The 16,091-nt window shown below is 62.1% G+C and overlaps 1 protein-coding gene across 3 annotated transcripts in view; it reads left to right on the top strand.

The window, feature by feature from the left end:
• Positions 1 to 14,825, top strand: part of Eefsec (eukaryotic elongation factor, selenocysteine-tRNA specific) — a 117,686-nt gene extending 102,861 nt beyond the window's left edge. For 2 of the 3 annotated variants that reach the window (XM_046466914.2, XM_046466913.2), the window contains exon 7: positions 14,189 to 14,825. In XM_046466914.2, the coding sequence (XP_046322870.1) occupies positions 14,189 to 14,379 (191 nt within the window). In that variant the 3' untranslated portion in view covers positions 14,380 to 14,825. The remainder of the gene's footprint in view (positions 1 to 14,188) is intronic. The other variant, XM_046466915.2, reaches the window with a different exon arrangement.
• Positions 14,826 to 16,091: the final 1,266 nt, after the last annotated feature.

The raw sequence follows: 16,091 nt of genomic DNA, 5'->3' as shown, positions 1-16,091 counted from the left end.
GGGATGGAATCCAGGGGTGCTTCACCCCTGAACCCCATCCCCAGCCCTTTTTAGATTTTATTTAGAGACAGGGTCTCGCTGAGTTGCTGAGGGCCTCGCTAAGTGGCTGAGGCTGGCCTCCAATTTTCGATCCTCCTGCCTCAGCCTCCTGAGCCGCTGGAATGACATGTATGTGCCACCATGTCTGGCCTCAGTTCTATCTTATGTGGTTTTTATATAAAACCTCCCAATTAAAAACAAACTGGCTGGGCACCATGGCACATACCCGCAATCCTAGCAGCTCGGGAGGCTGAGGCAGGAGGATCGCCAGTTCAGACCTGCAGGTTGAAAAGCCCCACGTGTATACAACAGCTGCCTTCAAGTCCCCACCCTTTGCCAGGCCTGAGAGGACAGGAGCCCTTTGAGCGTCGTCCTGAACACCAGGTAGTTTTGCTGGTAGAGAGAGGAGGCTGGGAGGCTCTGTGTAGAGGAGGCTCCGTCTGTCCTGCGTCTCCAGGTCTGGAGTGGGGCTGAGGCTCGCACCCTCCCTCCCCATCAGCCCCTGCCTCCTGCCCCAGAGCACAGTCAAGGCTGCAGAGCTCCCGGGCGTCGGGCCCATGAAGTGGTCAGACGAGCCTCATCCCTGAAAGGTCCTTAGTGTCAGAAAGCCCTGGGGGGGGGCACAGGTTATAATCCCAGCGACTCAGGAGGCTGAGGCAGGAGGATCGCAAGTTGGAGGCCAGCCTCAGCAACTCAGCGAGACCCTGTCTCTAAATAAAATCTAAAAAGGGCTGGGGACAGGGCTTAGGGGTTAGCACCCCTGGGTTCAGTCCCTGGGACCAGGAAAAAGCCCAGTGACCCAGCCTCGGGGTCACCTTGGCCAGCAGCGCCCGCCCTCCCCTCCACATTGGGCACCAGCAGCCTGAGTGGTGGGTGGGACAATAGCCCCTGCCACCCCCCCCATGGCCACAGTGCGCTGGGGGAACACCTTGGTGGCAAGCCCCTGGAGAACAATCAGGGCAGAAGCTGAAGGCCCCCCGCAGTGGCTCTGCGTCACCTGCTCCTCGGGGACAATGGGCCACACAGCTCCGCGATGCTAGGACCCGCTGGGGTGTGGCCGGCTCTGCCAGGCCCAAGGGCTCCTGGAGCAGCCACCTGGGAGGCTGGCGTGGGGCCTCCTTTAGCAACAGGGGACACACAGTGCGTCCAGCTGTCTCCAGGGGACCCCACGTGACCTAGAATGAGCTTCTCCGTCACTGACCACAACTCGGTGGGCTCCAGGAGACTCACTCAGAGGTGGCAACGCAGAGGGACTTTGCTTTGCGCCCTGCAGGGAGGGGCCTGTCCCCAGGCAGAGAAGAACCTCACGTCCTCACAAGATGGACGATTCTGCAGACCCGCCTGACCCCGCAGCCCCGCACCAGGTCGGCCCATTCTCCAGATGAGGAGACCGAGGCTCAGAGAGGCACCCAGAGCGTCCCCAGTGAGCAGCAGGGCTGGGATCCGAATCCAGAACATGTCGCTCCCAACCACAACCACTCACAGGAGGCTTCCTGAGCCTCCATGTCCCTCCAGGGCCAGCGGGAGGCACTGACCTGTGGCCCACCCCCCCCTTTTTTTTATACTGGGGATTGAACCCAGGGACACTTAACCCTGAGCCCCGTCCCCAGCCCTTTTTATATCTTACTTAGAGACAGGATCTTGCTAAGTGGCTGAGGCTAGCCTCCAACTTGCGATCCTCCTGCCTCAGCCTCCTGAGCCACTGGAATGACAGGCGTGGGCCATAGTACTAATGAGTGAAATTTCCATTTTAGAGACAAGGAAACAGAGACCTGAAGTCACACAGCTGTCGAGCCCCAGAGCCCACGCTGTTAGCCCTCCATCCTCTGCCTCTGACAGTTCTCCCTATTGTCTAGCCAAGCCTAGTATGAAATCCAAAAGTCCCAGTTCAGTCTGAACTCAGTCTTGGGGTAGCTTTTGGCCGCAGAGGCACGACCTCCCACAGGGGGGTCAGGGCCTGGCCTCAGCATCTGTCTCCAAATGAGATGTTTCAGGTAGTTTGGGGAAAAAAGAAAAGCAACCACAAACTCTTGTTTTAAAACCTGAAAGCAGCCGTGATGCTCATTCAAGAACATTTCTTTTCTTTTTTTTTTTTCCTAGCTCTCTGTGACAACAGGGTGCACACGCAGGTGTCACTTTCCATTCCTGCGGGTGGACCTGCTGTGGGGTGTCCCTGGTCGTGCATTCCTGTGTGACATGGGAAGTGACGTCCCTTCATCCCCGTCTCTCCTCTGTCCATGTTAGAGAAATGGAAAGAGCCTCCCCCTTCCTCTGACCTTGCTTTGCAGAGACCTCTTCTGGGTGGCTGGATCCTCCGGGGTGATGTCCTCGTCCCTTTCAGTGAATGTCCCTGTGAAGGCCTTTTCTCTTACTGCCTCACGCTGTGGGTCTCCAGGGAGGGCGCCCCACAGGGTGGCACCCCGACCCTGGGCCTCACTGAGCCTCGTGTCCTCATCTGTGAAATGGGTTTGTGCGGTGCCCCGGGGCCTGAGGGTTCCCGCCCCTGTGACTCCCAGCCACGGTCATTGTCACTGCCGTGGTGGCGTCACCGGGGACATGTTGTCTGTAGATCTCCATTTTAACACGTCGGGGGTTTTCTGAAGGCAGATTCTCAGAAGGCAGATTGTTCTGATTTGGACAAAGAAAATAACCACAGTCATTTAAAAGTCGCCGGAGAATGCCTGCCACGGAGTCCCCAAAGTGTCACATGGTCTGGTACTTCTGTCAGCAGGCACGGAGGGGTTGGTGTCTCCTCCTCCCCGCCACCGCAGGCCGCCCCTGTGGTGTCTGTCCCTGTAATTTAATACACGGAAGATGGCCTCTCTGTTTCTATTTTTTTAGTTTTATTTTTTGGTCCTGGAGATTGAACCCGGGGCGCTCGACCCCTGAGCCCCGTCCCCAGCCCTTTTTCTATTTTATTGAGAGACAGGGTCTCGCTGAGTGGCTCAGGGCCTCACTTTTGCCGAGGCTGGCCTCCACGTTGCGATCCTCCTGCCTCAGCCTCCCCAGCTGCGGGGATGACAGGCGCGGGCCACTGCACGTGGCTTTTATTTGAATTTCTTTGGTAACGAGTACAGGACTGTTTGGCCATGTCCACGTTTCCTTAGTGACATTCAGGACAGGCCAGGCCTGGCCTCTGATACCCAGAGTTCCCCCGTCCAGTGCTCTCTGGTTCTGACCCACAGGTCCCCACAGGACGAACACGTCCCCCCCAGAGCCCACCCAAGCCTCCCTCCCCATCAGGGGTCCTCAGCTGCTGGCCGGATTTCCCCGTGACCCACTGTCCCCAGCCAACGTCACGGGGAGGTCCAAGGTGGACTTGGGGAGGGTCAGTGTGGATCCACCTCCCCGGTCACTCCCAGGACCGGGTCCCCACAGCTGGCCCCAGCTCCCACGGGGGACCCTGGAGAAGAACTCAGTGAGGGGTGAAAGGTGACATTTCCAGAAAGCAAAACAAACCCGCGTCCATCTCAGGCGTCCTGCCCGCCCGCTGGCCCTGGGTGGGGCTGGCCCTCATCCAGCAGCCCCCCCGGCCCCAGCAAGGGACCAGCCTGTGACCAGAGCCAGCCTCTCCCGGAGGCCACCTGGGGGAGGAGTCCCTGAGCCCAGACAGAGAGCACTTTGGGGTGTCCTGTCCCCCCACTAGGGACCGGCCTCCTCCCCAAGCTCTTCAAAGCGATTGTAAAAATCATATGAAGCCATCGAAGGCCCCGTTAGAACAATGTTTAGACCCGGCACTCGCGACGGGGACAACGATACCGTAAATAACTCAGACGAGGAAGATAGACCCGAAAAAATCACATAATTAAAGCAATTTTACAAGACAGACCGTTCGCGAAGATGGATGGGGTAAGAGAATACGTCAGGAATATCTGCGATCAACATCAGCACAGCACCCGCGACGGGAACCATCTGCCAGCGGCCTCACCCTGGGCAGGGCCCGCACTAGCCCCTGAGAAGTGCGGCCATCGTGGCTTCAGGGTCCCCAGAGAGAGGCTGTCTGATGCGTGCCTGTCACATCAGCAGCTCGGGAGGCCGAGGCAGGAGGATGGCAAGGTGGAGGCCGAGGCAGGAGGATGGCAAGGTGGAGGCCAGCCTCAGCCACTTAACAAGGCCCTGATCAAGTCAGCGAGACCCTGTCTCTAAATAGAATAGTCCCAGCCCTGACTGGGACTCCCACGGCGGTGGGGTCGGTGCCACAGAGCACGAACTTCCTTCTAGGCACCCGGGTGTGACAGGGAGGGGACAGTGTGGCAGGACAAGATGGCTCCTGGGCCTGTGGGAATAAGGAGCCCTCCTGGCAGGCTGTGTCCACCCAGAGATGGCGTGCGATTCAGAGCTCACTGACAGGACAGGGAGGGCGTTAGGGGTGGACGTCTGTGCAAAGGCCCTGGGGTAGGAAAGGAGTGGAGTGGAAAGGCAAAGGCAGCCCGTGGCTGGGCACAGGTCGTGGGGGACGTCATGGCCTTAGTGGACCCTGTTGGGAGAGGCCTGGAGGACTCTGTCCACCACCTCAGGACGCGACCAAGCACAGGAGACAGGCCTGGGCCTGCCACTCCCTCAGCCACTTCCTGGGCCGCCCAGGCAGGCCTCGCCCCTGAGGCCGCCTCTTTCTCTCTAAAATGGAGATTGTTGTTTTATTATTTTTAATTGTTTTTTTTTTTGGCACCAGGGATTGAACCCAGGGACCCTCGACCCCTGCGCCCCGTCCCCAGCCCTGTTTTGCATTTTATTCAGAGACAGGGTCTCCCTGAGTGGCTCAGGGCCTCGCTTTGGCTGAGGCTGGCCTCCACCCTGCGATCCTCCTGCCTCAGCCTCCCCAGCCCCTGGGAGGACAGGCGTGCGCCACTGTACCCACCAACTGGGGATCCTCACCAGGAGCTGAGCAAAGCCCTGGCCATCTTTGCCCCCGCAAATCCTCCCAGGCTGCCCGGTAAAGAACCCCGACAGGACAGCCAGCCTGTGACCCTGGGCCCTGTGCTCCTGGCACACTGAGAGTGAGACCCAGGGCGGAGGGGGAGGCCGCGCAGAGCTGAGGCCCCGAGGTCACCTGGTCAGGGGGCCCTCCCCGCGGCCGGCCTGCGTGTCCACCTGCGTGTGGACGTGGGTGCGCCTGCGCCTGGGCTGCCCGCTCCCCCTGGGTAGGAGGGAGGTGACCGAGCGGCCAGCTTCCTGACGGGGGGCTGTAAAACCTTCATAAAACTTTTATGGGACTTGCCACCCTTCCAGATAAATATTTTTCGATTTTATGGGCTTGTTTTAGGGCCCGGAGCCTCATCCTGACTTTGTAGCTGCCCTGAAAAAAAGATATTAAATATTGTTTTGGCCAGAGGCACCCCCTGCTCCCCGCCCCCCAGCCCCCCAGGCCCCCCAGGCCCGGCCCATAAATCCTGGTCACTCTGTCAACTCCTGCCCTCTCCCCGGGTCCAGCCGCAGGAGGAGCCTGCGCAGGAGGAGGGAGAGGGAAGGGTCCGGCCTCCTCCCCACAGACGGCCTGCCCAGGGTCAGGGGAGAAGGGGCAGAGGGGCCCACAGGGGGACAGTCCCTCCTGCCTGCCTGAGCGGCCAGGCTGCCCAGACCAGGAGGAGGTCCGCACACGGCCCCCTGGACTCCCCAGGTCCCCAGAGGCCCTGAGGGAAGCCACACCTCCCACCCTCCTGCCATCTCGTGCTCCTGAAGCCTGAGTTTCCGGTTAGCCTGGATTCCCCAGGTCCCCTGACCACCCAGGGGTCACTCTGTGCCTCTTCTCCCTGACCCTTAGTGTGCCTTGGAACTTCGTGCTTTAAGCCGGGTGCCGTGGCCCACGCCTGTCATCCCAGCAGTTTGGGAGGCTGAGGCAGGAGGATCACCAGGTGGAGGCCAGCCTCTGCCACTTAGCAAAGCCCTGAGCAGATCAGCGAGACCCTGTCTCTCAATAAAATGTTAAAAAGGGCTGGGGACGGGGCTCAGGGGTCAGCACCCCTGGGTTCAATCCCCAAAGGTATCTTGGCCCGGCAAGGTTGCCTGCAATCTCAGGGGCTCTGGAGGCTGAGGCAGGAGGATCGCCAGGTGGAGGCCAGCCTCAGCCACTTAGCAAGGCCCTGAGCCACTCAGGGAGACCCTGTCTCTCAGTAAAATATTACAAAGGGCTGGGGACAGGGCTCAGGGGTCAGCACCCCAGGTTTAATCCCCAGTTTAAAATAACCAAACCCCACGCCCTGCTCTGGGGCAGCTCTGGCTACAGTGAGCGGGACTTCCCAGGGCCACTCTGTGCCTGTGATGTCACACATGCGTCTCCCGGTGTTGGCGCAGGCTGCCACGTCCCCACCCAGTCACACACCACAGGCTGGCTGCCCTCCAGGAACGGGCCGGCCTGGCCAGGCCTCCCTGCCCTGTGACTGTCCCCTAGCCTGGGACACTCTGTTGAGACCGTGTGGCCCCCCCCCCCAGTGTCCCACACCACCCAGGGAGAGGCCACTCTGCCAGCTCTGTCCCTGAGTCCTTCCCGGAAACCTGGTTCAGAGACGGGGGTGGACGGGCGGCCATCTTACTGTCCTGAGTAAAGGCGGACAGTCCCAGCCGTGGTCCCCTGGGGGTCCTCAGGGCCACCTGGCAACTTTTAATTGTTGTCGTTGGGCTGGGGATGGAAGCCAGGGCCACTGCCCCACGGAGCCCCGTCCCCAGCCCTTTTCATTTTATATCCTGAGACAGGGTCTCGCTAAGCGGCTGAGGCTGGCCTCTACCTGGCGATCCTCCTGCCTCAGCCTCCCAAGTAGCGGGTGTTGTCAGCACGTAGCAGCCTGCCCCGCCCTCAGCAGGGGACCCAGGCCCAGAGCCCGGGTCTCTCTCAGTGTCCCTGGGAGGGACTGTCCCTGGGTCCTGGGAACAGCCCCCAGCTGTCCCAACCTCGTGTTGCTGGGTGGGGTGGGTGGCCTGGCCACCGAGCCCCAGTCTATAAACGTGGCCCAGTGACAGGAATGGGGGGGCTGTGGCGGGGGCTGGGTGGGGACGGGGTGGCTCTGGAGGGGACAGAGGGTCTGGTTTGCATTGGACACGCTGATTTCACGCCGCGCCCTGCTGGGGAGCCACCACGCGGCGGTGGCGTGGGCCTGACCCCAGGGCTCGTCCCTCTGGGCTGCGGTGGCCGATGGGGCTGCCCCTCCCTGGGGCTGGGAAAGGTGACCACCCGCCCTGGGTGCCGTGGGCTGGCCCTCGTGACCCTCAGCCCCTCAGAGAGCCACCCCTGTGACCTGAGCCCCCAGGCCACCAGAGAGGGCAGGGGACCGACACCTGGGAGCCCTCCAGACCCCAGGCCAGGGCCTCGGGTTGTCGTGAGACTGGCCTTGGGCACCGGGGATGGGAGACAGGGGTGGCCCCAGCCACAGGCCCCACGCACTGTCCCCAGGGACGGTCCCCATCATTCAGGTGACATGTGGACAACCCCCGTGGGTACTTGAAGAGCTCATCTGTAATCAAATGATGTTCTAAGTGGACCAGGTTCATTCACATGATCAACATGTTTAACTGATCAATATCATTGATCAGCCGTGGTGGGCGGGGCCGTGTCCCTGTGGCCCTGTCCCACGCCTGGGGGTCACTGGGTCCGTCCCCGCGGCACCCGGGTGAGCAGACAGGACAGACGTTGGGAGGGCTCACTTCCGTAGCTGAACAGGGACGGTTAATGCAAATGATCCCATTTGTTTTAACCAGGATTTAAACGCATTTAATAATATAGTAATGCTCCACTTAATCAATTACACTGTGATCATATTGATTATATAACCAAATGTATTTAAATCAGAGCTACCTTTTATACATTGTTAATGATTGATGAAATTATTAATGATAATTAATGATCTTTATTAATTAATAGAAATCAATGATTATCAATATGTCATTAACATATAATATCTCATTAAATGGGTGTGGTGATATGATCACATTATCGATCATGTTCCACTATTAATAATCATATTATTCTCTCGTTTGTAATCAAACATATTCAACATCTAATTGTTCGGTTTATTAGATAATCTACTCTATTTCATCAATATCAGACTTGATTCTTCTAAATAATAAAACATGATTTATTTGGATGATTTTATATATTTAACGTGTTATCAGATGATCATAGATCGACAGACTGTGAGTATATTGGACCATCGCAGTGAGCCTTTGGCCTGCAAATAGCCCCCAGCCACCCTCAGGTACTGGGGTCCTCCAGGACCTGCCGCTCCTTTTCGGCTGGACTCTGAGGGCCTGGGAGCCACGCGGGGCCTGGAGTCCAGGGGAACTGACCCACCCAGGTGCCCCTCGCTGGGTGTCCGAAAGAGGAAGGCCCTCGCTGGCTGCCCTGGACGCGTGGCGTGTCCAGTGGGGCGTCCTTGGGCCCCACGCCCGGCCACTCTGCCCGGTGCCAAGCCAGACCCACCCCTTCCCACCCTGGCGCCTCGGCCCCCCACCAAGGGCCTGCAGCAGCCTCCGCAGCACCTGGGTGAGCTACAGAACCCAGTGCCCACCCTCCGTAGGTCCTTCAGGGCCACATGTCCCCCGTGACACAGCCAGCTTGTGTCAGCAGGCAGCCGCGCCCAGCCAGGTGTGGGGACAGAGGCCAGGACGTGGTCACGGTAGTCACCTCCTCTCCCCGGCCTTGTGCTGGGAACTGGACACCCACTGGGCCACATGGGCTGGGGTCAGGATGGACAGCCACCAGGCAGACAGGACCTCTGCAGCTTCAGCCGGGTGCCATGGCTGGGGAGGCTGAGGCAGGAGGATGGCAAGGTGGAGGCCAGCCTCAGCAACATTGAGGCTCTGAGCCACTCAGGGAGACCCTGACTCTAAATAAAACCCCAAACAGGGCTGGGGATGGGGCTCAGGGGTCGTGGGGACCAGCCATGTGTCACTCCTGCGTTCCCCGTCGGCCTGCTCCGGTCACCGCTTCTCCCTGTGCCCGGGAAGAGGCCCGACGCAGTAATCAGGAGGCCACACATGGGCCCTGGGAAATGACAGCTCCGAGCTTTTGTTCACCCCCATTATTCTGGATGGTTCTTTTTTCTTCCCAACTCATAAAAGTGACATTTTTCATATGTGGGATCTTCTTTTTTCTCTTTTTAAGAAACGCAGGATGAAGGAGACTTTTATTGTCACTAAGCCCTGCCTTTTCAACCGCTCTGCGCCTCGGCTCTAGGTATTTTAATTGAAGATTAACTGCTGCTTAAAGAGGGGACGCGCCTGGGGAGGGAGCGTCGGGGACATTAAGATTCAGCCGCTCCCCGGGGCTGCCTCTGGTCCCAGCTTTGGTTTCCAGGGCAGGGGACAGCACTGAGGTCCTTGGCTTGTCCCCCACGGGACGTTCTGTGTGGCCTTGGCCTTGGGGCTGGGGCCGGAGCAGCCCCTGGACACCCAGAAGCGCGTGGCTGGTACCTGACCCTGTGCCCAGGGCCCTGAGCAGCACCAGGCGTGTGGTCCCCACTTTATAAACAGGACAGGGCCGCGGGTGGTGGCTCAGGGCCTTGCTAAGTGGCTGAGGCTGGCCTCCACCTTGTGATCCTCCTGCTTCAGCCTCCCCAGCTGCTGGGAGGACAGGCGTGCGCCATGGTGCCCAGCTGGGTGTGGGCATTTCAAACACCTGTGCGTACCTGGCCAGGCCCGTCCCCTGCACACCTGCCACTCCGTCACCAGAATGGCTGCTCTCGTGACCCCCGTAGCCCCTCACGGGGACTGAGCGAGAAACCAGAGCCCAGAGCCAGGTCACCTGGCCGTGTCACTGGGCCTGGTGACCCTTCTCCAGCTGTGGACGTAGAGGCCCTCTCTGCCGGCACCCCCGACACCCCCACCTGCCTGCACAGGGCCACCTCTAGGACAGTCCCCGGGCCTGGTCACATTCCAATGGCAATTACCTAAGACTGGCCAGACGGCCCCTGGCCCCAGGAGGGTCCTTCATTCCAGAGGCGTGTGTCTGTCCGTCTGTCCGTCTGTCTGCATGAGCCCTGGCACGTCAGCAGCCGACCTGAGCTCACCGTCGTGCAGGTAGGAAGGTGGCCTTCAAGGCCATTGGGCGAGGACAGCCACCGTCCCCTCCCTCCGAGGAGCAGCCGGAGCGGGGGTCCCTTCCACCACCGTCTGTGTGACAGTGGCGTGGCAGGTGTGTGGGGACAGGCCTGAGCAGGCGAGGCGCTGCCGTGTACGCACAGGTCTTCTAAATGCCCACACCCAGCCAGGGGCCCTGGCACACGCCTGTCCTCCCAGTGGCTCGGGAGGCTGAGGCAGGAGGACTGTGATTTGGAGGCCAGCCTCAGCCACTGAGCAGTCTGTCCGTCTCTGGTCCTCCGTTTTCCCCACTGTCCGATGGCGGGGTCCCCTGCCTTCCTGACATAAATAGAGGCACAGAGTGACCTGCTGCTCCTTCCTGGGGTCCTGGGGACACATCATCCACTGTCTCTGTGCCTCTGCACCCACAGGTCCCCTGTCTGTGCAAGAACGTGAGCTCGTGTGCTCGCACGTTCCCGGGGACCGCCTCACAGCCGCCGGGAGCCAGGATCAGTCAACTCCCATAGGCGCAGGGCAGTGGTGCCTCGGGGACCTTGGAGCTCCGACCCATTTGTCCTCGCTGTGTGTCCTTGGGCAAGTTCCTGAGCGTCTCTGTGCCCGGTTCCTGGTGTATGGATGGCGCTCCCTGCCCCCGCCACGGGTGGTTGTGGGACCAAAGTGCTGCTGGCCACCGGCACTCGGAGTGGCTCCCGGTGCTCGGTCAGGACGTGGTGAGCGTCCCCTGTGACTGCCACCGGGTTCCTCGTGTGACTCTGGAGACCCAGCCAGTGCTTCCCCGGGGGCTGTGGGGTGGGGTCCATCCGTCGTCCATCTGTCCGTGCGCCTATGCCTGCTGGCTGGTTCGGCTCCCGCCAGGCACAGGGTGACATCCCGGGGACCCGAGTATGCTGGGTGCCTCAGGTGGGTGTGACCCCATTCCAGGCAGGTGACAGTGTGAAACTGACCTTTGATTGTGTCCAGTTGATCAGAGCCCTGGCCAGCGGCCACCAGCTGCCCCTCCCAGAGGCTAGTCACAGAAGGACTCAAAATTGAGGGCCACCTAGCCGGGCACGGTGACCCACGCCTGTCATCCCAGCGTCTCGGGAGGCTGAGGCAGGAGGATCGTGAGTTCAAATCCAGCCTCAGCCAAATCGAGGCCCTGAGCAACTCAGGGAGGCCCTGTCTCTAAATAAAATACAAAATAGGGCTGGGAACGGGGCTCAGGGGTCAAGGGCCCCCTAGCTCAATCCCTGGTACCCCCCAAAAAATTTTAGGGCGCAGATGTCCTCCTTGGAGGCCGCCCTGGCCTCTGCAAATGGAACCCAAGTTGGATTCTGCAGACCGGCCCCTTCCTGCCCAGAACGCTTTTCTTTTTGCCTTAAAAAAATAACAATCCTTTCCTCTCCGCACCCCCGTTTTCCTGCCCACGCGCCCCCCAATCTCCAAAGCCCCGCGTCCCCATTTCGGTTTCCATGGGGCGGGAAGGATTCAGCAAAGGGCCTTTTGTGTTTTCGAAGACTCCCCCATTGTGCTAAGAGGCTTAATAGAAATTAAAGGGGGATTTAAACAACATTAAGACATCAAAATGGGGGTGCGGGCGCCCCAGCCTCCGCTTCCTCCCAATCAAAGGGGTGCGTGGGCCGCCCGCCGCCGGCTCCCTGTTCCCTTTGTCTTGGGGACAGCGGCGCCCAGGTCTGATAAGGCCTAATCACCTTATCTTGTCAAAGCAAATTGCATCTTTGTTTACACGCGGGGTCCCTCGCAGGGAAGGAAGGGGAGAAATCTTGGGGGGCCGCCCACACCCAGCCAGAGAGGCAGAGACGAGGACGTCAAAGACGGTGGCTCCCGAAGGCGGCTTCAGGAGAGCTCAGCCTGACCCAGGGGCTGGGACGGTCCAGAGCTGCTGTGCCTCCTCCCAGAGGGGTTCAGAAGCACCCCGAAGGACCTGGCTGGCTCCAGGGGACCTGCTAAGCACCACCCTCCTCGCCTCTCTGTCCCCCAGCGGGAAGCCAAGCACAGTGACGCTCATCTGTCATCCCAGGGGCTCGGGAGGCTGAGGCAGGAGGATCGCCAGGTGGAGGCCAGCCTCGACCACTTAGCAAGGCCCTGAGCCGCTCAGCGAGACCCTGTCTCTAAATAAGATAGAAAAAGGGCTGGGGACGGGGCTCAGGGGTTGAGTGTCCCCAGGTTCAATTCCTGGGACCCAAAAAAAAAAGTGGCACCCCAGCTGGGTCAGGAGCCAGGCTGGTGTCCCCGAGCCTCCGCCCTGTGCCTGTCCCCAACGCCCAGCCTCACACACTGCTGCAGGGCCGTGGGCCAGTCCCTGCGCAGGATGCTCCTCAGCTGGCCACCTGCGAGACCAGGATGTCCACGGCAGCCCCTAGGTTGGGACATGTGTGCCAGGCCCTGTGCAGGGCCACCCGTGCCTGGCCGACTGTCCCCAGGTTCCCCCTGCCCGGCTCGGCCACATTCTGGTCCCCTGTAGCTGCGCAGCCTGGGCCCGGCCACCAGCCCTGCAGGCACATGACCCCCATCGGCCACTGAGCCTGCCCCAGCTCTCTGTCCCTGTCACCACGGCTGAGACGGCACAGGAAGTGCCCAGCAGCCCTGTCCCTGTGGGGCCACCCAGGGGGCCGGTGACCCCGAGCTGCTCGCAAGGGTCCGGTTCCCACTGGGAGGTGCCGGCTGTCCCCAACGTGAAAGTGGGGACGCCAGACAATCTGCTGGCCTTTGGTGGCCGTGGCGGGTGGCACCCGAGGCCAGGGCTTGGGAACCAGTGGCGTCCCCTCGTTGTCCTGCCCCAGCCAGGACCCCGCGGGCCTTTGTGTCCAGCTGGTCACCGGTGAGAAAAGGCCAACCGGCCCTGGGAGAGTGTCCCCAAGGGGAGTCACAGGAAGCAGTGTCACCCCGGGTCACGCAGCCCGTCCCCACCCCTGCACCCTGGGCCTGAGAGGGACAGGAGTGGGCAGGGGCGCCAGGTGACGGGCACCTTCGGGGCCGGGGTGACCTGCTCCTCACACAGGGTCCCGTTTCCCGGGGCAGGTGGACGGTCACTGCTGTCACCCCGTCACCTGGGAAGGCTGGGGACTCGAGGCTGCCGTGGGGGACTCTGGGTGTCTGATGCCAGGACGGGACACTGGACTTGTCCCCAGGGGAAGGTGGCCTACTGTGGGCCGCTGGACTCTTGGGACGGCGCAGGGCAGGTCCCCAAGTCCCCGAGTCAGAGCCTGTCCCTCCTGCGCAGAGCGGGGGGTGGCACCAGGCCCGAGGACGCGGCCCCCAGAGCCAGGAGGTCTACAGGGGGACAGGCGCGTCCCTGTGGGGCCCCTATCACCTGGACGCACTCCTGTCCCTCCACCTGGCACCGGACACCGGGCCATCGGTCACTGCTCTGAGATGGCAGGACGCGCTTTCCTGGTCCCCGTGACGCGGTGGCCTGGGAGCAGACCCCGGGATACTGGGGTGTGTGACAATGACCCCAGGGATGCGCTGTGTCCTGGGGAGCCGCCTTGTTCCTTAGCCAAGTGACAGCAGGGGAGGTGAGGTCCCCGTCGGGTCACAGTGGCCACCAGCCAGGTCAGAGCCGGGGCCCGTGTGGGTTCCCCCCAGGGGGCCCTGCTGCTGTCCCTCGGGGACCTGAGGGACCAGGAGGGGACCTGGGTGCACACAGGGCCCGGCTCCAGGTGGGCCAGGCCGAGAGGCTCCTGGGGACCAAGGCCACTCAGTGCGTCCGGCCGTCAGGGACACGGCCACTCTTGTCACCTGCGGGTGGCGGCTGCCTGGTGGGTGCCAGGCCTCTGTGAGGGGGGACGCTGGACCCAGGCCAGTCCAGGGTCCGGCCACCTCCGGGGCCAGCTCCTGAGGGCCGGGGAAATGTGTCACCAACCTGGGTCACAGAGGGCTGCAGAGGCCACCCACGCACACAGGACAGTGCCCACCCCCCGAGGGGACCCCAGGTGTCCAGGGGACCGTGCTCTGGCCTCCGCCGCGTCCTCCACCTCTTCCCCTCCGTCCCTCCCGGGGCCTGTGGTGGCCTCTGGTGGCCCCGAGAGCCTGGCCCTGCCCGAGGGACACGGGGTGCAGCCGGCCAGGGAAGGGGGCTTCTGGGGGTGGCGGTGACCGGCCTCTTCTGTTCTTGCAGGTGGCCTGAGCCCCGAGGCCAAGAGGATCCTGACGCCTGCCCTCAAGAAGAGGGGACGCGGGGGACCCGGGGAGGCCACCCGCCAGGAGGAGGGCGCCGAGCGGCCCGAGCCCCCGCAGCACGTGACCCTCAGCCTGTCTTTCAAGCGCTACGTCTTCGACACCCAGAAACGCATGGTCCAGGCCCCCTGAGGGACCAGGTGACCCGCAGGGCCCTCCCCTGGCCAGGCCAGGCCACCGTGTGCCAGACCCAACCAGACGTGCCTCCGCCTCCCGGGCTGCCACACCCCACGGGGCTGCGGCCCCAGGGACAGGACCAGGGCTGGGACTGGCCCCCTGCGCCCTCTCCCCGGGGACAGCGGCCACCCCCGCCTAGGAAAGGGCTGTGGCCAGAGCTGGCACCTGCCTGGTGGCCCCAGCCCGCCTGCTGGTCTGTCTGTCTGTCCACCTGTCTGTCTCAGTCTGTGTGATCTCAAGGAGTGTCCCCACCCCTCCCCAGCTCTGTTCCAAGGGGACTTTGAAGAATCTCCAGGAGGCCGGCCCCGTGGCTCGGGAGGCTGAGGCAGGAGGATGGAAAGATGGAGGCCAGCCTCAGCCACTCAGCGAGGCCCTGACTCTAAATAAAACATTTAAAAGGCCGGGGACTCAGCCAAGGGTGGCCTCTGGGACCAACTGGGCAGGGGGGACAAAGCCTCCTGAGACGTCCAGGAGGAGCAGGCGTCCGCCTGTCCCTGTTGGTGGCCGCAGATGGACGCGGCCGCCTCCTCTCGTCCTGGTGATTGCGCGTTATGATTCAATTTGCAAAAAATGACATTAACTAGGAGCAGGGCAGGTTGTGACCAGATGACTCGGGGCCGCCGAGCCCCGGGGCTGAAGGCAGAGGGAAGGGGAGGGACACGGCGTCCTGTGCCCGGGGAGCCAGGAGGCCCTAATTAGATACCAGCCACAGGGCCAGCACCCCCCACCGCAGGACCCTGTGACACGGCCCAGCACCTGCGTCCCCCAGGACCAGGCGCGGCTGCTCCCAGCCGGACGGGGGGCTGGGGACCCGCCCGGTGCCACCTCCCAGCTGTGGGGCCTGTGTGGCCACCCCCCTCCCACAGCGCGGCTCCCCTGTGGGTCAGGTGGTCAGCACTGGGGAGCTGCCCCAATTCCTAGGAGCCCCACTGCTGCCCCCTATGGGGGTACCTCTGGGGGTCACAGTGGCTCCTCTGTCCCTCAACCCACCCAGTCCCGCGGGCGGCTCCACCATGTCACAGAGGCCGCTCTGCTCTGGAGACAGGCAGATGAGGCTCAGGTGAGGGCTTCAGGTCAGGGTTGATCCAGGAGACCAGAGCCCCCCCACCACACACACCAGGGCACAGGCGGGGTCCCAGGCTGGCCCCACCCGAGCGCCACGGGAACTGCGGGGGAGGGAGGAGCCCGACACCGGGACCTCCCTTCTTTGGTGACAGCATCCAGCAGCAGCATCGGGTGAGCCCAAAGTCCCTCCGTCCCCCCCGAGTCAGAGTGCACCCCCTGACCAAGGGGCATGCGCCTGACCTCTGCTTCCCAGCCCTTCACAGAGGCGGACAGCAGCCTGGGTTCAGCCGTGGGTCTTGTCCTGTGTAGGATGTGTGACCGGGGACATGTCCCCAGCCTGTGCCTTGGCATCCAGTTATTAAAGACAAAGAGACGAGAAACGCCCACTTCTTGTGTGGTCCTGGGACAGGGGACTTACCTGGCCATGTGTGGCCACCCACTTCCTCACAGCCCGGGAGCTGGCCAGCAGACGGGTCCCACGGGGAGCCAGGGGGGCCCAGGACCTATCGGGGGGAGACGCAGCCCCCCAACCTGGCACCCTTTCCACATCCCCACAACAGACCCCACTGCGGGCCCCCAAATCCCAGGAAAGCTGGTCACAG

This window comes from Marmota monax, unplaced genomic scaffold, assembly GCF_021218885.2.
Source record: "Marmota monax isolate L192 unplaced genomic scaffold, Marmota_monax_Labrador192_F-V1.1 WCK01_AAM20220418_F8-fsc00249, whole genome shotgun sequence".
In the NCBI taxonomy this organism is placed as follows: domain Eukaryota; kingdom Metazoa; phylum Chordata; class Mammalia; order Rodentia; family Sciuridae; genus Marmota; species Marmota monax.
Note: the sequence above shows the minus strand (reverse complement) of the source record. Positions and strands in the feature narration are given on the sequence as shown.